The sequence below is a fragment of the Pezoporus occidentalis genome, unplaced genomic scaffold (assembly GCF_034315485.1).
Source record: "Pezoporus occidentalis ecotype Australia unplaced genomic scaffold, CSIRO_AGI_Poc_V1 ctg211, whole genome shotgun sequence".
NCBI lineage: Eukaryota > Metazoa > Chordata > Aves > Psittaciformes > Psittacidae > Pezoporus > Pezoporus occidentalis.
The window spans coordinates 1776707-1790253 of NW_026913976.1; the positions used below are offsets into that span (position 1 = coordinate 1776707).

Sequence of the window (13547 nt, forward strand, 5' to 3'; positions counted from 1 at the left end):
GTTAATTGCAGACATACTTAGATGCAGGGACTTCACTTTGAGTATTTAAGACCAATAGATGGATAATAGTGTAGGCAGTTTGCAATGTTTCTTCTTGACTACTGGCTTTTTGTAGCATTTTCCAGGCCTCTTTCATTATGCATGTTCTTCCCCTCTGCCCCTAGTCCAAGTCACGTTAAGCATCTGTTTATATTCTGTTTAACTCAGTGGGATATAAAGCTATCCTTATGTGCTGTGTAGTAATGGGATGTTGGATTGGCATTTCAGAGTTGTCCCTTCTGATGTCTTGTTGATGTGTGGTCTAATACCCACTATATTTCTTCTCAATAGAGATGAAATAATTAAACTGTATGTATTGCACTTTAGTGATCCTTTATGATGTGCAAGATGATGTATTAATGGGAAATTGCTATTGGAATACTGTTGGTGGTCCAGTAACTGCAGAAGTTCAGATTAATCGCATGAAATAAGGTTTTTCAGTAGATGTTAGCCCCTTTGAGTGGTTCCTGTAGTACTGGAATTAGTATTAACATATATTTGAATTATGTGCTTTCCCATCAATAATTACATGATTCTACAATTCTGTAATGGACAAAATCCTTCTCTTTCAGGAAGGAGTAAGGTTCTTTGTAGTGGATTGTCGTCCTGCAGAGCAATACAATGCTGGGCATTTATCAACAGCATTTCATTTAGACTCAGATTTGGTATGTATGCTTTTTATTTCCTTACTGATTTTTAATTCCTGAGTTAAACAGAAGGAGAAAGAAATATCTGTCTTGAAAAAATAACTATCTTTAGTTTAGGCTCTGTACTGCAGTGCCTAGCTGTGTGATGAGGTTTCAAAAGTTAGCTTCCCTAAAGGAGCTTGGTAAAACTATTTTACTGAGAAGTTTAGTCCTTAATGACATTAGAACTTGGGATTCCAGACTTCCTGTTTTTTGGTTAGAAATGGAAACCCATACTGCCTAAAGCCTTGCTTGGAGGAGAAACCTCTTTTTAGCATTGTAATTTCTACTGAAAGGTGTCATTAATTTTAACAAGTAGAGTTTTTTAATTTTCTTTTTTTTCCCCAGCCAGTCTTACTACAGCCTGCTTGTAAGGAGCACATCTTGAAAAGAATTTAGTTGCTCCTTTAAAATTTTTGCAGTGCAATATGAGAGAGGAAGTGCATTAATTTGTGAACTGAGATGTACTATAGACTAATTACTTCATTAACAACTTTGCTGTCATTTCCATTTGATTATTAATTCTTAACATTCAATCATGTTTTTCTTTATTATTTTTTTTCCCCCAAATCGTTTATGCTTCGGCTGTCTTACAGTGTATTCTTCACTTCTAGATTAACTCTCTACTACTCCATTTCAAGCAGCCTGTGGATGCTGCATGCAATGATTTCAGTGTATATATCCATAAAAGGCTTTTTTAACTTAGTTAGGAAACTCAATTCTGCATCTATTATCTTTATCTCTCTAATTAAAATAATGCATTATTCAGTATTCTTTGCACAAGTATAATTATATAGTAGAGAAAAAGAGGATCAGGGGAAACCTTACTGCTCTCTACAACTACCTGAAAGGAGGTTGTAGCGAGATAACTGCCTCAAGTTGCACTGGGGAGGTTTGTATTTATATTGGATATTAGGAAAAATTTCTTCACTGAAAGAGTTGTCAAGCATTGTAACAGGCTTCCCAGGGAAGTGGTTGAGTCACCACCCCTGGAGATATGTAAAAGACTTGTAGATGTGGCACTTGGGGCATGAATTAGTGGTAGAGAGTTGGCACTGTTGGGTTTACAGTTGCACTCGATGATCTTAAGGTTCTTTTCCAACCTAAATGATTCTATGATATAATGTTCTAGGTTTTAACATAGATCAAAAATTATTTTGGAAGAAACCTCCCTGCGGTGTGTGGGTGCCCTGCTAGCCTTAATTGAGCATCATATTCAATAAAGTGGAAATGAGCAATATGAATTATTAAATAGTTTAAAAACATAATAACACATGATAAAGAAGTCCATGATGACAATTCTTCAATTGGATGTGATTAGTTCATATGTATTTAAATTACATATTGGAATTAACTTCTGCAGTGTGTGAGTTGGTATGGTTAGGATCCTTCATGAACCATGCTGGATGAATGTCACCAGGTTCATCTCTGGTTTTAGAAGTTTAATGCCAGGAAAACATTGTATGGGGAATAATCTTTGAGATAAAAAATCATTAATGGAACTTCAGTGCATTTTATATACTTGTATGTGTGAAGTACATACAACTTACTTTAAGGGAAGGCAATGAGGAAAGCACTTTGGAATCCATCTCATTTAAAGGTAGTCTTAGATGAAGTAGTAAGATTTAGCACCTGTGCAATAAAGCATTAGCATTTGGCTCTACGAAAACCCCACTTAAAATTCAGTTTGACTTACTGATGGCTAGATTGTGTATTTGTTATTTTGTATTTATTCATTTGATGGCAGCGTAAAGGGAAAGTAATGTGAATTCCTCTCTTCTTTTTCCCTCCCCCAAATCCAGTTACAGGTCAATATTTCCTTATTAATTTAAAATAGCCCTTCAGGACACCACAGCCTTGACTTGTTGAGAGAGCTAAGAATCCCAGCTATTTCTTTGTACTCCTGATTGTAGTTTTGTTTTTTCCAAATCTTGATAAGTAAATGAGAAAAATACTTAGCAGTGAGACAACAAGAGGAGGACCTTACTGACACCTAGAAATTCTATGTATTTTTAAGGGTTTCAAAACTGCGGAGTTTGAATGTGTTGTACTTGAGCATATGAAATAAGGAAATCGGTCCCTCTGCCATATTGCCAACTTAATGCAACATGAAAGTTGCAAAGACTTCTTCTACTAATATTGCAAAAATACACTAAAAATTAGTTAGCTACGTTTCTTTCCTGGGGAGAGCAACGTGGAGTGAGAGTAAAAAAAAGGACCATTCTCACTCTTCTTCATGGAACATGAGGTCTCAGTCAGGCTTTTTTGTGTGCATGTATCTTGTACAATGCTGATATTGCCTTCTTTGTGCTCAACAAATGATAACAATTTTTAATGTCTCTATCTTTTCACAAGTGGTGTTACAGTATTCTGGTGTCAAGCAGCACTTTTTGTTTGTTCATTCCACAGATGCTTCAAAACCCATCAGAATTTGCACAATCTGTAAAATCCCTATTAGAAGCACAAAAACAATCTATTGAGTCTGGCTCCATAGCTGGTGGGGAACATCTCTGCTTCATGGGAAGCGGCAGGGAAGAAGAAGATATGTATATGAACATGGTGCTAGCACACTTCTTACAGGTACATCTAAATTGCTGTTGATTTTAATAGCTGAAATAAAGCATGTCTGCCCATAACATCAGTACTAAATGGCAAAATATTTTCCCCTTAAAATCTTAAGTGTTTTTACATTACTCAAGGTTACAGTTTTTATGAAATGAACCCATGTGTCATTACCACGCTTGCAAAACTCATTTCACAGGTGTTTGCTTCAACCAAAAATGCCTTTTCTGTTGCAGAAAAATAAGGAGTATGTAAGCATTGCCAAAGGAGGATTTATGGGTAAGCTTATTAATAATGAGCTTTGGCTTGAGAAAACTTGATGTATTAATGCTGTCGGTATTTTTACTAGGCTTTGGCTAAAAATCAGCTAAAGGAATAACAAATAGTTCTCATTTGTCAGTTTTTTGCTTTGTGCAAATCAGCACTGTGCACTTGCACATTTGTGGTTAACTGCTATGGCTTACTCACATTTCTGAATGGAGAAAAATTTAATACAGGATGTGGGAAATGCCCTCATTCTAAGTTCTTGTCCTTGATGTTTAGTCTCTGTAGACTGCAGATCTGTAGAAGATGTTAATTCATAATTACTATTAACTTGTTTTTTCTTAAACCATCAGTTCATAAATCTGCAGTTTGTTTCTGGAGTCATTCAGGTTCTACAACCTGATTGTGGAAAGATTTGTGCTACAATATAAGTATAGAGACATTACTAGACAGTATTTGCAGTGTCATAACAGTTATCTTTAGGATCAAACCAGTGATTAATTTTTAGTTGCTGCTGTATTTTAACGATTTTATTTACTAAAATAAAGATTATCCTAATGCCATTTCACTACTGAAAGAAAAGCCGGGGATGATTATAGTAGTATCTGGATTTATCTGTTTTATTAAATCATGTGAAGCAAAAATTGCTACTGATTAGTCTTGGATATACAGCATTTCCATCAACAGACTAGTTCCAGTGTAGTTCTGAATGTTTTTTTTTTTAATGGTCTTTTAACAGCCCTACAGCAGCACTTAGCAGATATCAATGTGGAAGGACCAGAAAATGGATATGGCCACTGGATTGCTAGTACCTCAGGCTCAAGAAGTAGCATAAACTCCTCTGTTGATGCAAGTGAATTTTAAGCTTAAGTGGTATAGTGGAATGGGAGCTGTGGGTGTACTGAATATTTTTATATTCCTTATTTTATTCTGTAAAATAGATTGCTGCAAGTCATTGTTTTCAGTTATGTATTTAATTTCCAACTATATTCACTGTCTAGCTGGAGGTGACCTAAATATTTTTATCCCCTTGAGAGGAAAAGCTTGCTGTAGTCATTATCCAGCAGAATATGTAATGGACAATTCTTTTTCCTGTCTCCTCTTCACTCTGGGAATAAATTACTATAAAACTAGCATTCAGTTTCATGGGAAAGCTCAAAATTGTCTCTTTTCTACAGCTAATTTGTTATATGTAGAATTTGGCTTTTAATTTGGATAAAATTTACTGTTAATAGAATTCCTTCCTCTAGATTTTTGCAGCAGAGTGCTTAGTTAATGAGGATTATTAAATTTGCTTTACTTTATTGGATCATCTTTAGCTCAGACACATATTATTGCTGTCATTTGGTAGAACTCTAAAATAGTACTGCTGTAATTAACGCTGTACTCGCTACCAGAAAGTAGGTTACTGTTTTATAGCCTGTTTCCTTTCTTAACAAACTAGAGATGATATATAATTATGTTTATAGGATTATCTGAGAGAAGTTACTTTTACAGGGTGATTCTCCTAATGGTTCAAGTGATGGAAAAGGAGTAAAGTCCCTGGTGAATAAAATGACAGTTGCTTTAAAGACTAAATCTGTGAATGTGAAAGAAAAAGTTATCAGTTTTATTGAAAATACATCTACTCCAGTGGACAGGTATGTCATTAATATCTCACTGTGAATTAGCAATGGGGAATGGCTTCCTGTTTCAGGTGGCTAATTTGTAAATGGGAAAACTCTGCTAATTAGGAAAAAAGTTTCAGCTTTTAGGCTTCCTATCCTCCTCATAATTTTATCATGACGCAGTAAGGCTACTGCGCTGCCTTAGTATTGAAAGATCACTGTGAGCAGCCTTTTCTCTTAAACATGCATCTCGAATTTGTCACTGCATGGTAGTTTGACTTCTTACAGTGTGTCAGTTCTGTATTGGGCCTAAAAGTCAAGAATGATTTCATTTTTATTTCAGTTCCTCTTCATACTTGACTCTTAATGGGTGAATAACAGAAAGATTCCAGACGGGGGTTTCTTTGGTTGGTTGGGTTTGTTTTGTTTTGGGGTTTTTACTGCCCCATCGTGTCAAGTATTGAAGATCTTGATATTTTTTCAAGTCCTGATGTAAAGCTGCTTTTCAAACTCAAAATCAACTTGTGTTCATTTTTTGTATCTTCAAATGAAGCTGGGAAGAAGAATGTGCAAGCATGTTAAAAGACTCTCAAAGTTGGAGGTCATCATTCCAAATACTTAGTAACAGCTTTCATCTGACAAAGCTTTACTTGAATAGCCTGTTTTAGAGTTCTTTAAAACGCAGCCTTTGGAGGTTTATGTTGCTAAGACATTGGTACACAAGAATCTTACAGAGCTGGTGTACAGGTACAAATTACTGCTTCTTTTTGTGTTGGAAAAGGATTTTTTAAAATTACTCCACAACTAGAGGCAAAAAATTCTTAAATACCACTCAGTAGTAGTTTTTGTTGTGCGGAGAATTCAAGTAAGGCTTATGTGTAAGCCATACAAAGCACGAAGAGTGCATCTTCTAGTGGAACTTTTACAGATATTTCTCAACCTCATGGCTAACTGTCATGAAGCTTTTATTTATAAGCATCCTCCTCGAAGAAGACACATTGCCAATACAGAGCCTTTCAACTATTTAGATTTTTGATTTTTTTTTTCTTTAAATTTTATTTTTTTGTTTTAATTCTTCTGTTTTATCCTCTGCCCCAATGTACTGTAGAATACCTTTCAATATTCCCTGGCCAGACAGAGCAAGCCTGGAGCGGTAAGCTTGATAATTAAGCAGTCTGACTAAACCCACCTTTGTTGTACTTAGCATGGCATTGCAATATCTGTAAGCATTGGTTACACTGACAAAATTGCTCACACATTTTTATATTAATTTAGGGAGGTTGAATATATTAAAGCTATCAGTTTTTACAAGTACTCATCAGGGAACTAGTAGAAAAAGAATGTATTGGCAGTGCTTTCTTTTCTTAGTTTCTGCTTTGTTATTTCTATTCCTTACTATTGCTTTTTATGATTTTTTTTTTTGGTTTACTTGTCATTTCCCCATATACATTTTGTTAGTGACTTGTATTAGTGAAATATACCAGGAGCAAGTATTGAACAAATTATGGCTTAAGGTCTTAGCAAGTGAGACTACAGCTACAAAAAAGACTTGCTATAAACTGTTCATAAAGCATCATCAGAGCCTAGATCTAACGGGGAACCCATGCGTAAATTCTGTCTGGAAATCTTAAAATTATATGGTTCTCATCACATGGTGATAGAACATGCTGATAGAAACAGAGGTTCTCATTACTGGAAAAATAGAAGTGCTGAGTTAATAATATGCCGTGCAACTCTCCCTCATCTTATTCACATAACTACCACATTTTCACAGAAATGTGGAGTCTCTTCACAGTCATCTGAGATTTACTGCCTTATAATTATTTCAGAAATAAAAACTGTGACTTGAGGTTGTATAAAATTCCTTACCTTTTGACTCTTACAGACTGAAAAGCATGAAGATTGGTGCTGGAAAAAATAATGAAGGTTTTAAATTTTGTTTGAGTTTTCAAGGGTTTTGGACCAATTCTTTCAAGTAGTTTGCACATAATTTGATATAAGATTTACCCATATGCATGAAAGAATAGTGTTGTGTGAGCAAAACCAACAGTAATAATGTTAACTAGTATTCTTAAAGCAGGAATATCCCAGTATCACGTAATATGTTTTGTTAATGTAGAAATCCTAAATATTATGGGGGTTTCCTCCCACATTTTATTGATCAGGTTTTAGAATATGGTTAACTTAAAACACTTGGTGAGTCTATTCTATAACTGAAAGACACTTCAATCTGTATCTAGAGCCAAGAAGTTTTGATATATTGAGATTTTATTTCAGTTATTTTATTTGTTACTTTCACTCACATAGCTTATCTTCTTTCCTTGGGAAAAGGAATATAGATCATAGATTAGTAGACTTGTTCTCTTAAAACTGAAGCTCTTAAAAGCCTCTAATGGCATTCTTTTCCCATCCATTCAATTAGATCCACTTTGTGTTTTATCACCAATATATTTCATTTTGAAGGTTTGCCACTAAAAGGAACTGCATTCAATTTATAACAATGTAATGATGGCATTCCATGTAAACAGGTTAAAGGAAATCCATTTCTAGTTTGAAATGTTACCAGATTTTTATAAAATAGCTTTTTACTTTCTCTTGCCTTGACTAACTTTGACTTGTAAACACCAGTAAGATCTTAAATCCTCTCTGTGTAATTCAATATAACACTATTTAGTTGTGCTTTCTTAGTCAATTCATTATGTATTATTAAAGCATATTCACAAAAGCCTCCATATGGAAGCACTGCCCTTTTGAATTGTCAGTGTCATTGATGCTTATTGTCTTCAACACTAATGAGCATGTTTTTATATGTTTAGTTTTTGTTTCATTGTAGAATGCATTTCTGGTTTGGGTTTGGGTGGGGCTTCTCCTATTAAATACTTTTATCTACATCACTAAAAATGAAGGTTTCTTTCTTGACTTGCAAATATGCTCTCACGTGTAAGTAAGTACTAGGAACTAGGGCACATAGTTTATAGGAAATATATATGGGGCAGAAGGTTATAGGATTTAAATGGGAGGAAGGGACAGATGTATTTTGGTTTTGTTTGTTTTGGGTTGGTTTTGTTGGTTTTTTTTTAAAGTACAACATGTTGCCAGTTCTAGAGGCTAAAATAATTTAGCCTTTAGTGATTCTTTTTTTTTCAGCAATCACCTTGTTTATGGCTCTCTGAACCTTTAGGTTTTCTTATATTCTTTAGGTATTCCCAGCAATTGAGGGCCAGAACTTTTAACCTCAGAGCTGTGACCATGTAATCACAGCACTCTGGGTTGAAGCATTAAAATATCTCAAGCTTTGCAACTGTTAATGACAAACACTAAGACTCAGTTGTGCTTTTGTGTCACTTAATATAATTTGTAGAAATAGATTTAAATGTGACTTTTGAGGTCAGTATCTATGCAGAAAGGTAGGAATTTGGCACATGCTGGAGAAAGTAATGGACAGGAAATCAGAATTCACACTACAAGGTAGGGTTTATAATAACCCCACTTCGAAGTGCTTAAGGTATTTTGTTCTGAGGAATGAAAAATGAGCTTCTAGACATGTTAGTTAATAGTTTTCATTTTCTCCTCCATCCCAATTTGGAATCCTTGTAAAGTTGTCCTGACTGTCCAGAAATGTTTCAGTTTCATGCTAGAAATTTCTCGGCATGTTGTCAGTTTTCAGGTCTCTAATGTATTTTGTCAGAAGTTGGGTTTTGGAGGGTTTGTTTTGGTTGGTTGGTTGGTTGGTTTTAAACAAAAAAGTATTTATTTTCATGTTCTTTATTACAACAGTCAGCCTTGCCAAGTAACTGAAAACATGCTTTCACTAACCAAATCGCTTGTTGGGTCAGTCACAGCTTCCTTGCAGGCAGCTGCACAAAATTCTCTCATCCTTCTCAGTTGCACAGTTGTGTTTACACTTTGCTAATATGTTATTGTATGTGTCATACCATCAGTTTGCAACTTGCTTTTCTTCTCTCACCCCATGTTCTCTCCTGCCCATTTCATTGCCAACAGACATGTAAGCAGCAGTGACAGAGTAGGAAAACCCTACCGTGGTGTGAAACCAGTATTCAGCATCGGAGATGAAGAGGAATATGATACTGGTACAGTAGAAGATTTCCTTTTACCTAGAACAGCTTATTTAGACAAATTTATTAAATTTGAGAGCTAAAAAGAGCATTTTACAACTGTCTTACAACTTGACATTTCTCTGTCATCTTGGATTGTGTTTGTTACGGCTGTGCCTAGGGCACTATACTGAAAGTATAGCTGGAGCTAGACTTTAGATGGCTAATGTGTGTGCACCTCTCCAGTGTTTTGGACTTTGCTTTTTAGCACTGAATCTATTAATAATTGATTAATCTCTTAATATGCACATAAAATGCTGTGGGAAAAGCATGCAAATTTTATTGTGGGAGGTTGGGGTTTTTTATCTAGTTGAAAAATTACAAAAAGGACACAACAAGACAAAACAGGAATTTCACACTTTTCACAAAGCGGAGGTTATTTTTGAGACCAGTGCTAACATTAGAATGGCACAGACCTGGTGCTGTCCTGGTTTGTTCTGTTAGCGTTAGCTCACTCCCAGCCGTCGTCATCTCACAAGTAACTGATCTGTGCCCAAAAGGCGTACTTGGCTTCTGTGTGAGAAACAAACAACTAGACTAAGAATCTTTGACTTGCAAAGGAAATAGTTTAGGAAGATTAATGAGATAGATTCATAGGATCTCAAGCTGTTTAAATAAGAGTGATGACAAACAGCTGATCATTATTTGTCTACTGTAAGAACTTGGAAGGAGCAAAATGGAACTATCTGGCAGAAGTTTAACACTAATGAGATACTGCTCTAAATACCATGTAATTAAGTTTGCACAGTTTTTTGAGCATCCATTACAGTGTTTGGCAAAGTCTACGTGGATTCAAAAAAACACATCCTGAAAGACCTGTCTAGAACATATTTTCAGTAATGGTTCTTTGCTAATTTCTATTTACATTTACTTTTAAAAGCAGTATTAGTAAGTAAGCAGAATCACTGCAGTGATATGAATAAGCAAACCCAATGTATAAGAAGTAAAGTTCATGTTACTTTGGTACAGAAGAATGCAAAAAGTGAGCCTGTTTCTGTATAATTGTTTTTGTGAAGTTTAGTGTGGGGTTTTTTTTGTGGTAAATAATTGCAATTTGCTGTAAAAATTGAAGCCTGCTGTAGGTGGCCCTGCTTTGAGTAGGAGAATTAGACCAGGTGACTTTCAGAGGTCCCTTCCATCCTCAGCCATTCTGTGATTATGCAAAATGAGAATGGGCTTTATTCCATTCATTTAAATTTCATAATTCTTTTTTTGGTGGAAACCTTTTGAAAAGCATGGCTTTAATTCTGAATTGCTTTGAAATAAATAGTTTTAAAAAGTGTAGAAAACTGAGTACTACGCACCCATGTAGTTAACGTGGTTCTGGTAGTCCTTGCCAAAACCTATTGGTGTTGTAGATGCAAAAAGTTCACATGGCTGCAAGGCAAGTCTGGTCTGCAAGTGTAAGAAGTCCCCTGAGTTGAAAATAGTTGTCTGCTGAGAGAGAATTAAAAGAGAAATATCAGATATGCATGCCCTTTCCTTTCTTCACTCTGAATGATTGTTTATGGCTAGGTAGGCCTTGGCTTGAACCAGTGTAGCTGCAGTGGGTTTAGTGAGTTGAAAAATTGTCTGATGTTGTGTTTGAAAATATTTTTGGTTGTTTTTTTTTTACTTCTACCTCTTCCCTTAAAAACAGATGAAATTGATAGCTCTTCGATGTCAGATGATGATCGAAAAGAGGTTGTCAACATCCAAACATGGATAAATAAACCTGATGTGAAGTATAATTTCCCCTGTAATGAAGTAAAAGAAAATGGACATATGTTTCCCAGGTACTGGAATTAGTTCTAAGCTTCATCAAAATGTCTGTCATGATACATATTTTATATATATATATATATAAGCCAGTTAAGTTATTCTTTATATTAAACTAGGAAATAAAGGTGTAAAACAACCTAGAACAAAATGTTAACACTATATTTGCATTCTTGTATTTGCAGTTTTACAGAATGGTAATTATGTACAAAACCTAGTATGAAGTCTTGCTTTGTAAAACAAGATAGTAAGAGAAGTATTCTCAGTATACATAGGCTTATTTTTCAAGACCAGGTAGACCCAAGTACCTGTGGCTCCTGTGTTTTTTTTTCTTGTCTACTTGTTTGTGCCTTTTAGTACACACCCATCTTGCCCCTAAAATTTAGTGACTTTGTTAATCTTGCAAGAGCAGAACATGCTTTGGCTTCCCCAAAGAGTACAAACCCTGTTGAATCTGGGTAGCAGAAAATTATGATAGACTTTCTCTTGGTCAGGGTCAGATTTGGGAACTTCCATCTGTCTCCCTCTAAGTAACTTATTTGTAGAATTTAACTTTCTAAGTAACTGGTATTTAGTTCATTAGCAAATTTAACATGTATTTTTCATTTCCTTAAAGTCATCTCCTAGTAACAGCAACTCATATGTACTGTTTGAGAGAGATTCCATCACGAAAGGGACTGGCGTACATACAGTCTCGACAGGCACTCAACTCTGTAGTGAAAATCACATCTAAGAAGAAACATCCAGAACTGATCACCTTTAAATATGGAAATAGCAATACTTCAGGCATAGAAATTTTGGCAGTTGAAAGGTAAGCCATTTCAGTAGCAGAGATGTTAACGATATCCAGAACACTGTAAACAGGAAATCAGGGGCATGCTATAATTCCCATAATTGAGCTGAAAAGTAATAGTTTTTATTTAGAAATAGATAATTCAAATGTGAACTAGAAAAAGGTCAGCAGAATGAGTAGAGTTTACAAGACCCAGCAGAGAGGAACTCCATGGTCTGCAATGACAGTTGCTGGGGATGGGATGCATGCAACTGGTTTGGATTTCTGTTATATGTCTTAAATGAAAACAAAGCAGACAGTACTGCAGCCAAAAGTGTGGATTTGTGAAAAGTGGCATTTCAGAAAGTGGTGTTTCTTCTGTGTTGTCTTTTCTGGGACATCAAACTCTTCCTGTGCATTGCAAAAGGAGTCCAGAAGCGTAACCTCAAAACTCTGAACCCCTGAAACCTGGTTCCTTAAAGTTAGGTATTGCCATGTGCAGCATTTGTGTGCTCAAGCTGGGGTTAGTCAGAGGAATGGGTACGTAGGGCTTGTTTTTTGCTGGCGTAGCCTGTTGTTTCTTGGCACTAACAAAGTTGGTGACACCACTTGGACATGTTCTCATCCTTTTCTTTGGGGAGAACAGTGTGCAGGGGTGCTCTGGTTTTACAAGAAGTGAATTTCCTAGCTAACTAGAGAAGTTGTTTTATGCCTGTTGACTTCTTAGAATTAAATTAGTTGGGTAGTAGGTCAGACACAGATAAACGAAAAGGTTGCAGAGAACTTTGCTGCTTGTTGAATTACTTCATCACCACCCTGTTGGCTGGAGCAAATCCAGAAGAGGGAGGATCATAAATATGATCTATATATAGAGCTATATATGAGAATTAAAATAAAAATAGAATATGAGGACTGCTGTGCTTCAGTCAGACAGTGCTGTCTGTAGAGATCCTAACCTCTCTGATTTATGCTACTGTCAATTAATGAAGAACTTTTTCTTTCCAGGATGGCCTGTGAAGTACTACTCAACAGTTCTAAGTTCACAAATGAAAGCATCTCGTAGTATAAATGGGAATTAAATGTTACTTTCTCAGTAATTTTTCATCTCAATATATTCCCCTCCTGCTTCCCCCTAGGTTGTGCCAGAAGAAAAATCAAAGCAAGAATTATGGAATTAATGCTCAATAATTTTATAGTGAATTAATGATGACTTTTTTTTTCTTTTTTAAGGTATTTGATTCCAAATGCAGGTGATGCTACCAAAGCCATAAAACAACAGATCATGAAAGTATTGGACGCCTTGGAGAGTTAATAACTAAAGACTTTTTAGAGAATGGTTTATAAAGAAGCAACCAAGATACTGTATGTGGATACAAGCTGACTGTTTCCCAACTGAATACTAACTTAAGAGAATTTTTCTGTTTGCTGATGGGAGTGCCTGAGTAGCAGGCTTAAGATAGGGTAAATTATTATCAACTTCTGATGGGATTTTTAATTTTTCAATTATATTGGTTTTGTTTTCAAGAAATGTTTATTATATAGGTCAGTTTGTTTCGTTTTTAATGCAGCTTTAATGTGAGTCATCTGTATCTGCAAGAGAAAATGCAGCTAGGCTTGCATTAAGTGTGTTAAAGCAAAGAAGCACTGCCAGATAGAGAGAAGCAGTTGAAAACAATGGATTTTAAATTTCTGTTGCTTGAAAGTAAAATATCTCCATTACATACAGTATATAAATTTGACTTAG

The 13547-nt window shown here is 35.4% G+C and overlaps 1 protein-coding gene across 2 annotated transcripts in view; it reads left to right on the forward strand.

Annotated features, from left to right (window-relative positions):
* The window catches only part of TBC1D23 (TBC1 domain family member 23), a 46998-nt gene extending 33451 nt beyond the window's left edge, over window positions 1-13547 (forward strand). For both annotated transcript variants that reach the window (XM_062619551.1, XM_062619550.1), the window contains 10 exons: window positions 612-704; window positions 3135-3305; window positions 3524-3566; window positions 4291-4400; window positions 5049-5191; window positions 6267-6311; window positions 9161-9249; window positions 10913-11048; window positions 11648-11842; window positions 13034-13547. In XM_062619551.1, coding sequence (XP_062475535.1) covers window positions 612-704; window positions 3135-3305; window positions 3524-3566; window positions 4291-4400; window positions 5049-5191; window positions 6267-6311; window positions 9161-9249; window positions 10913-11048; window positions 11648-11842; window positions 13034-13115 — 1107 coding nt within the window. In that variant the 3' untranslated portion in view covers window positions 13116-13547. The remainder of the gene's footprint in view (window positions 1-611; window positions 705-3134; window positions 3306-3523; window positions 3567-4290; window positions 4401-5048; window positions 5192-6266; window positions 6312-9160; window positions 9250-10912; window positions 11049-11647; window positions 11843-13033) is intronic.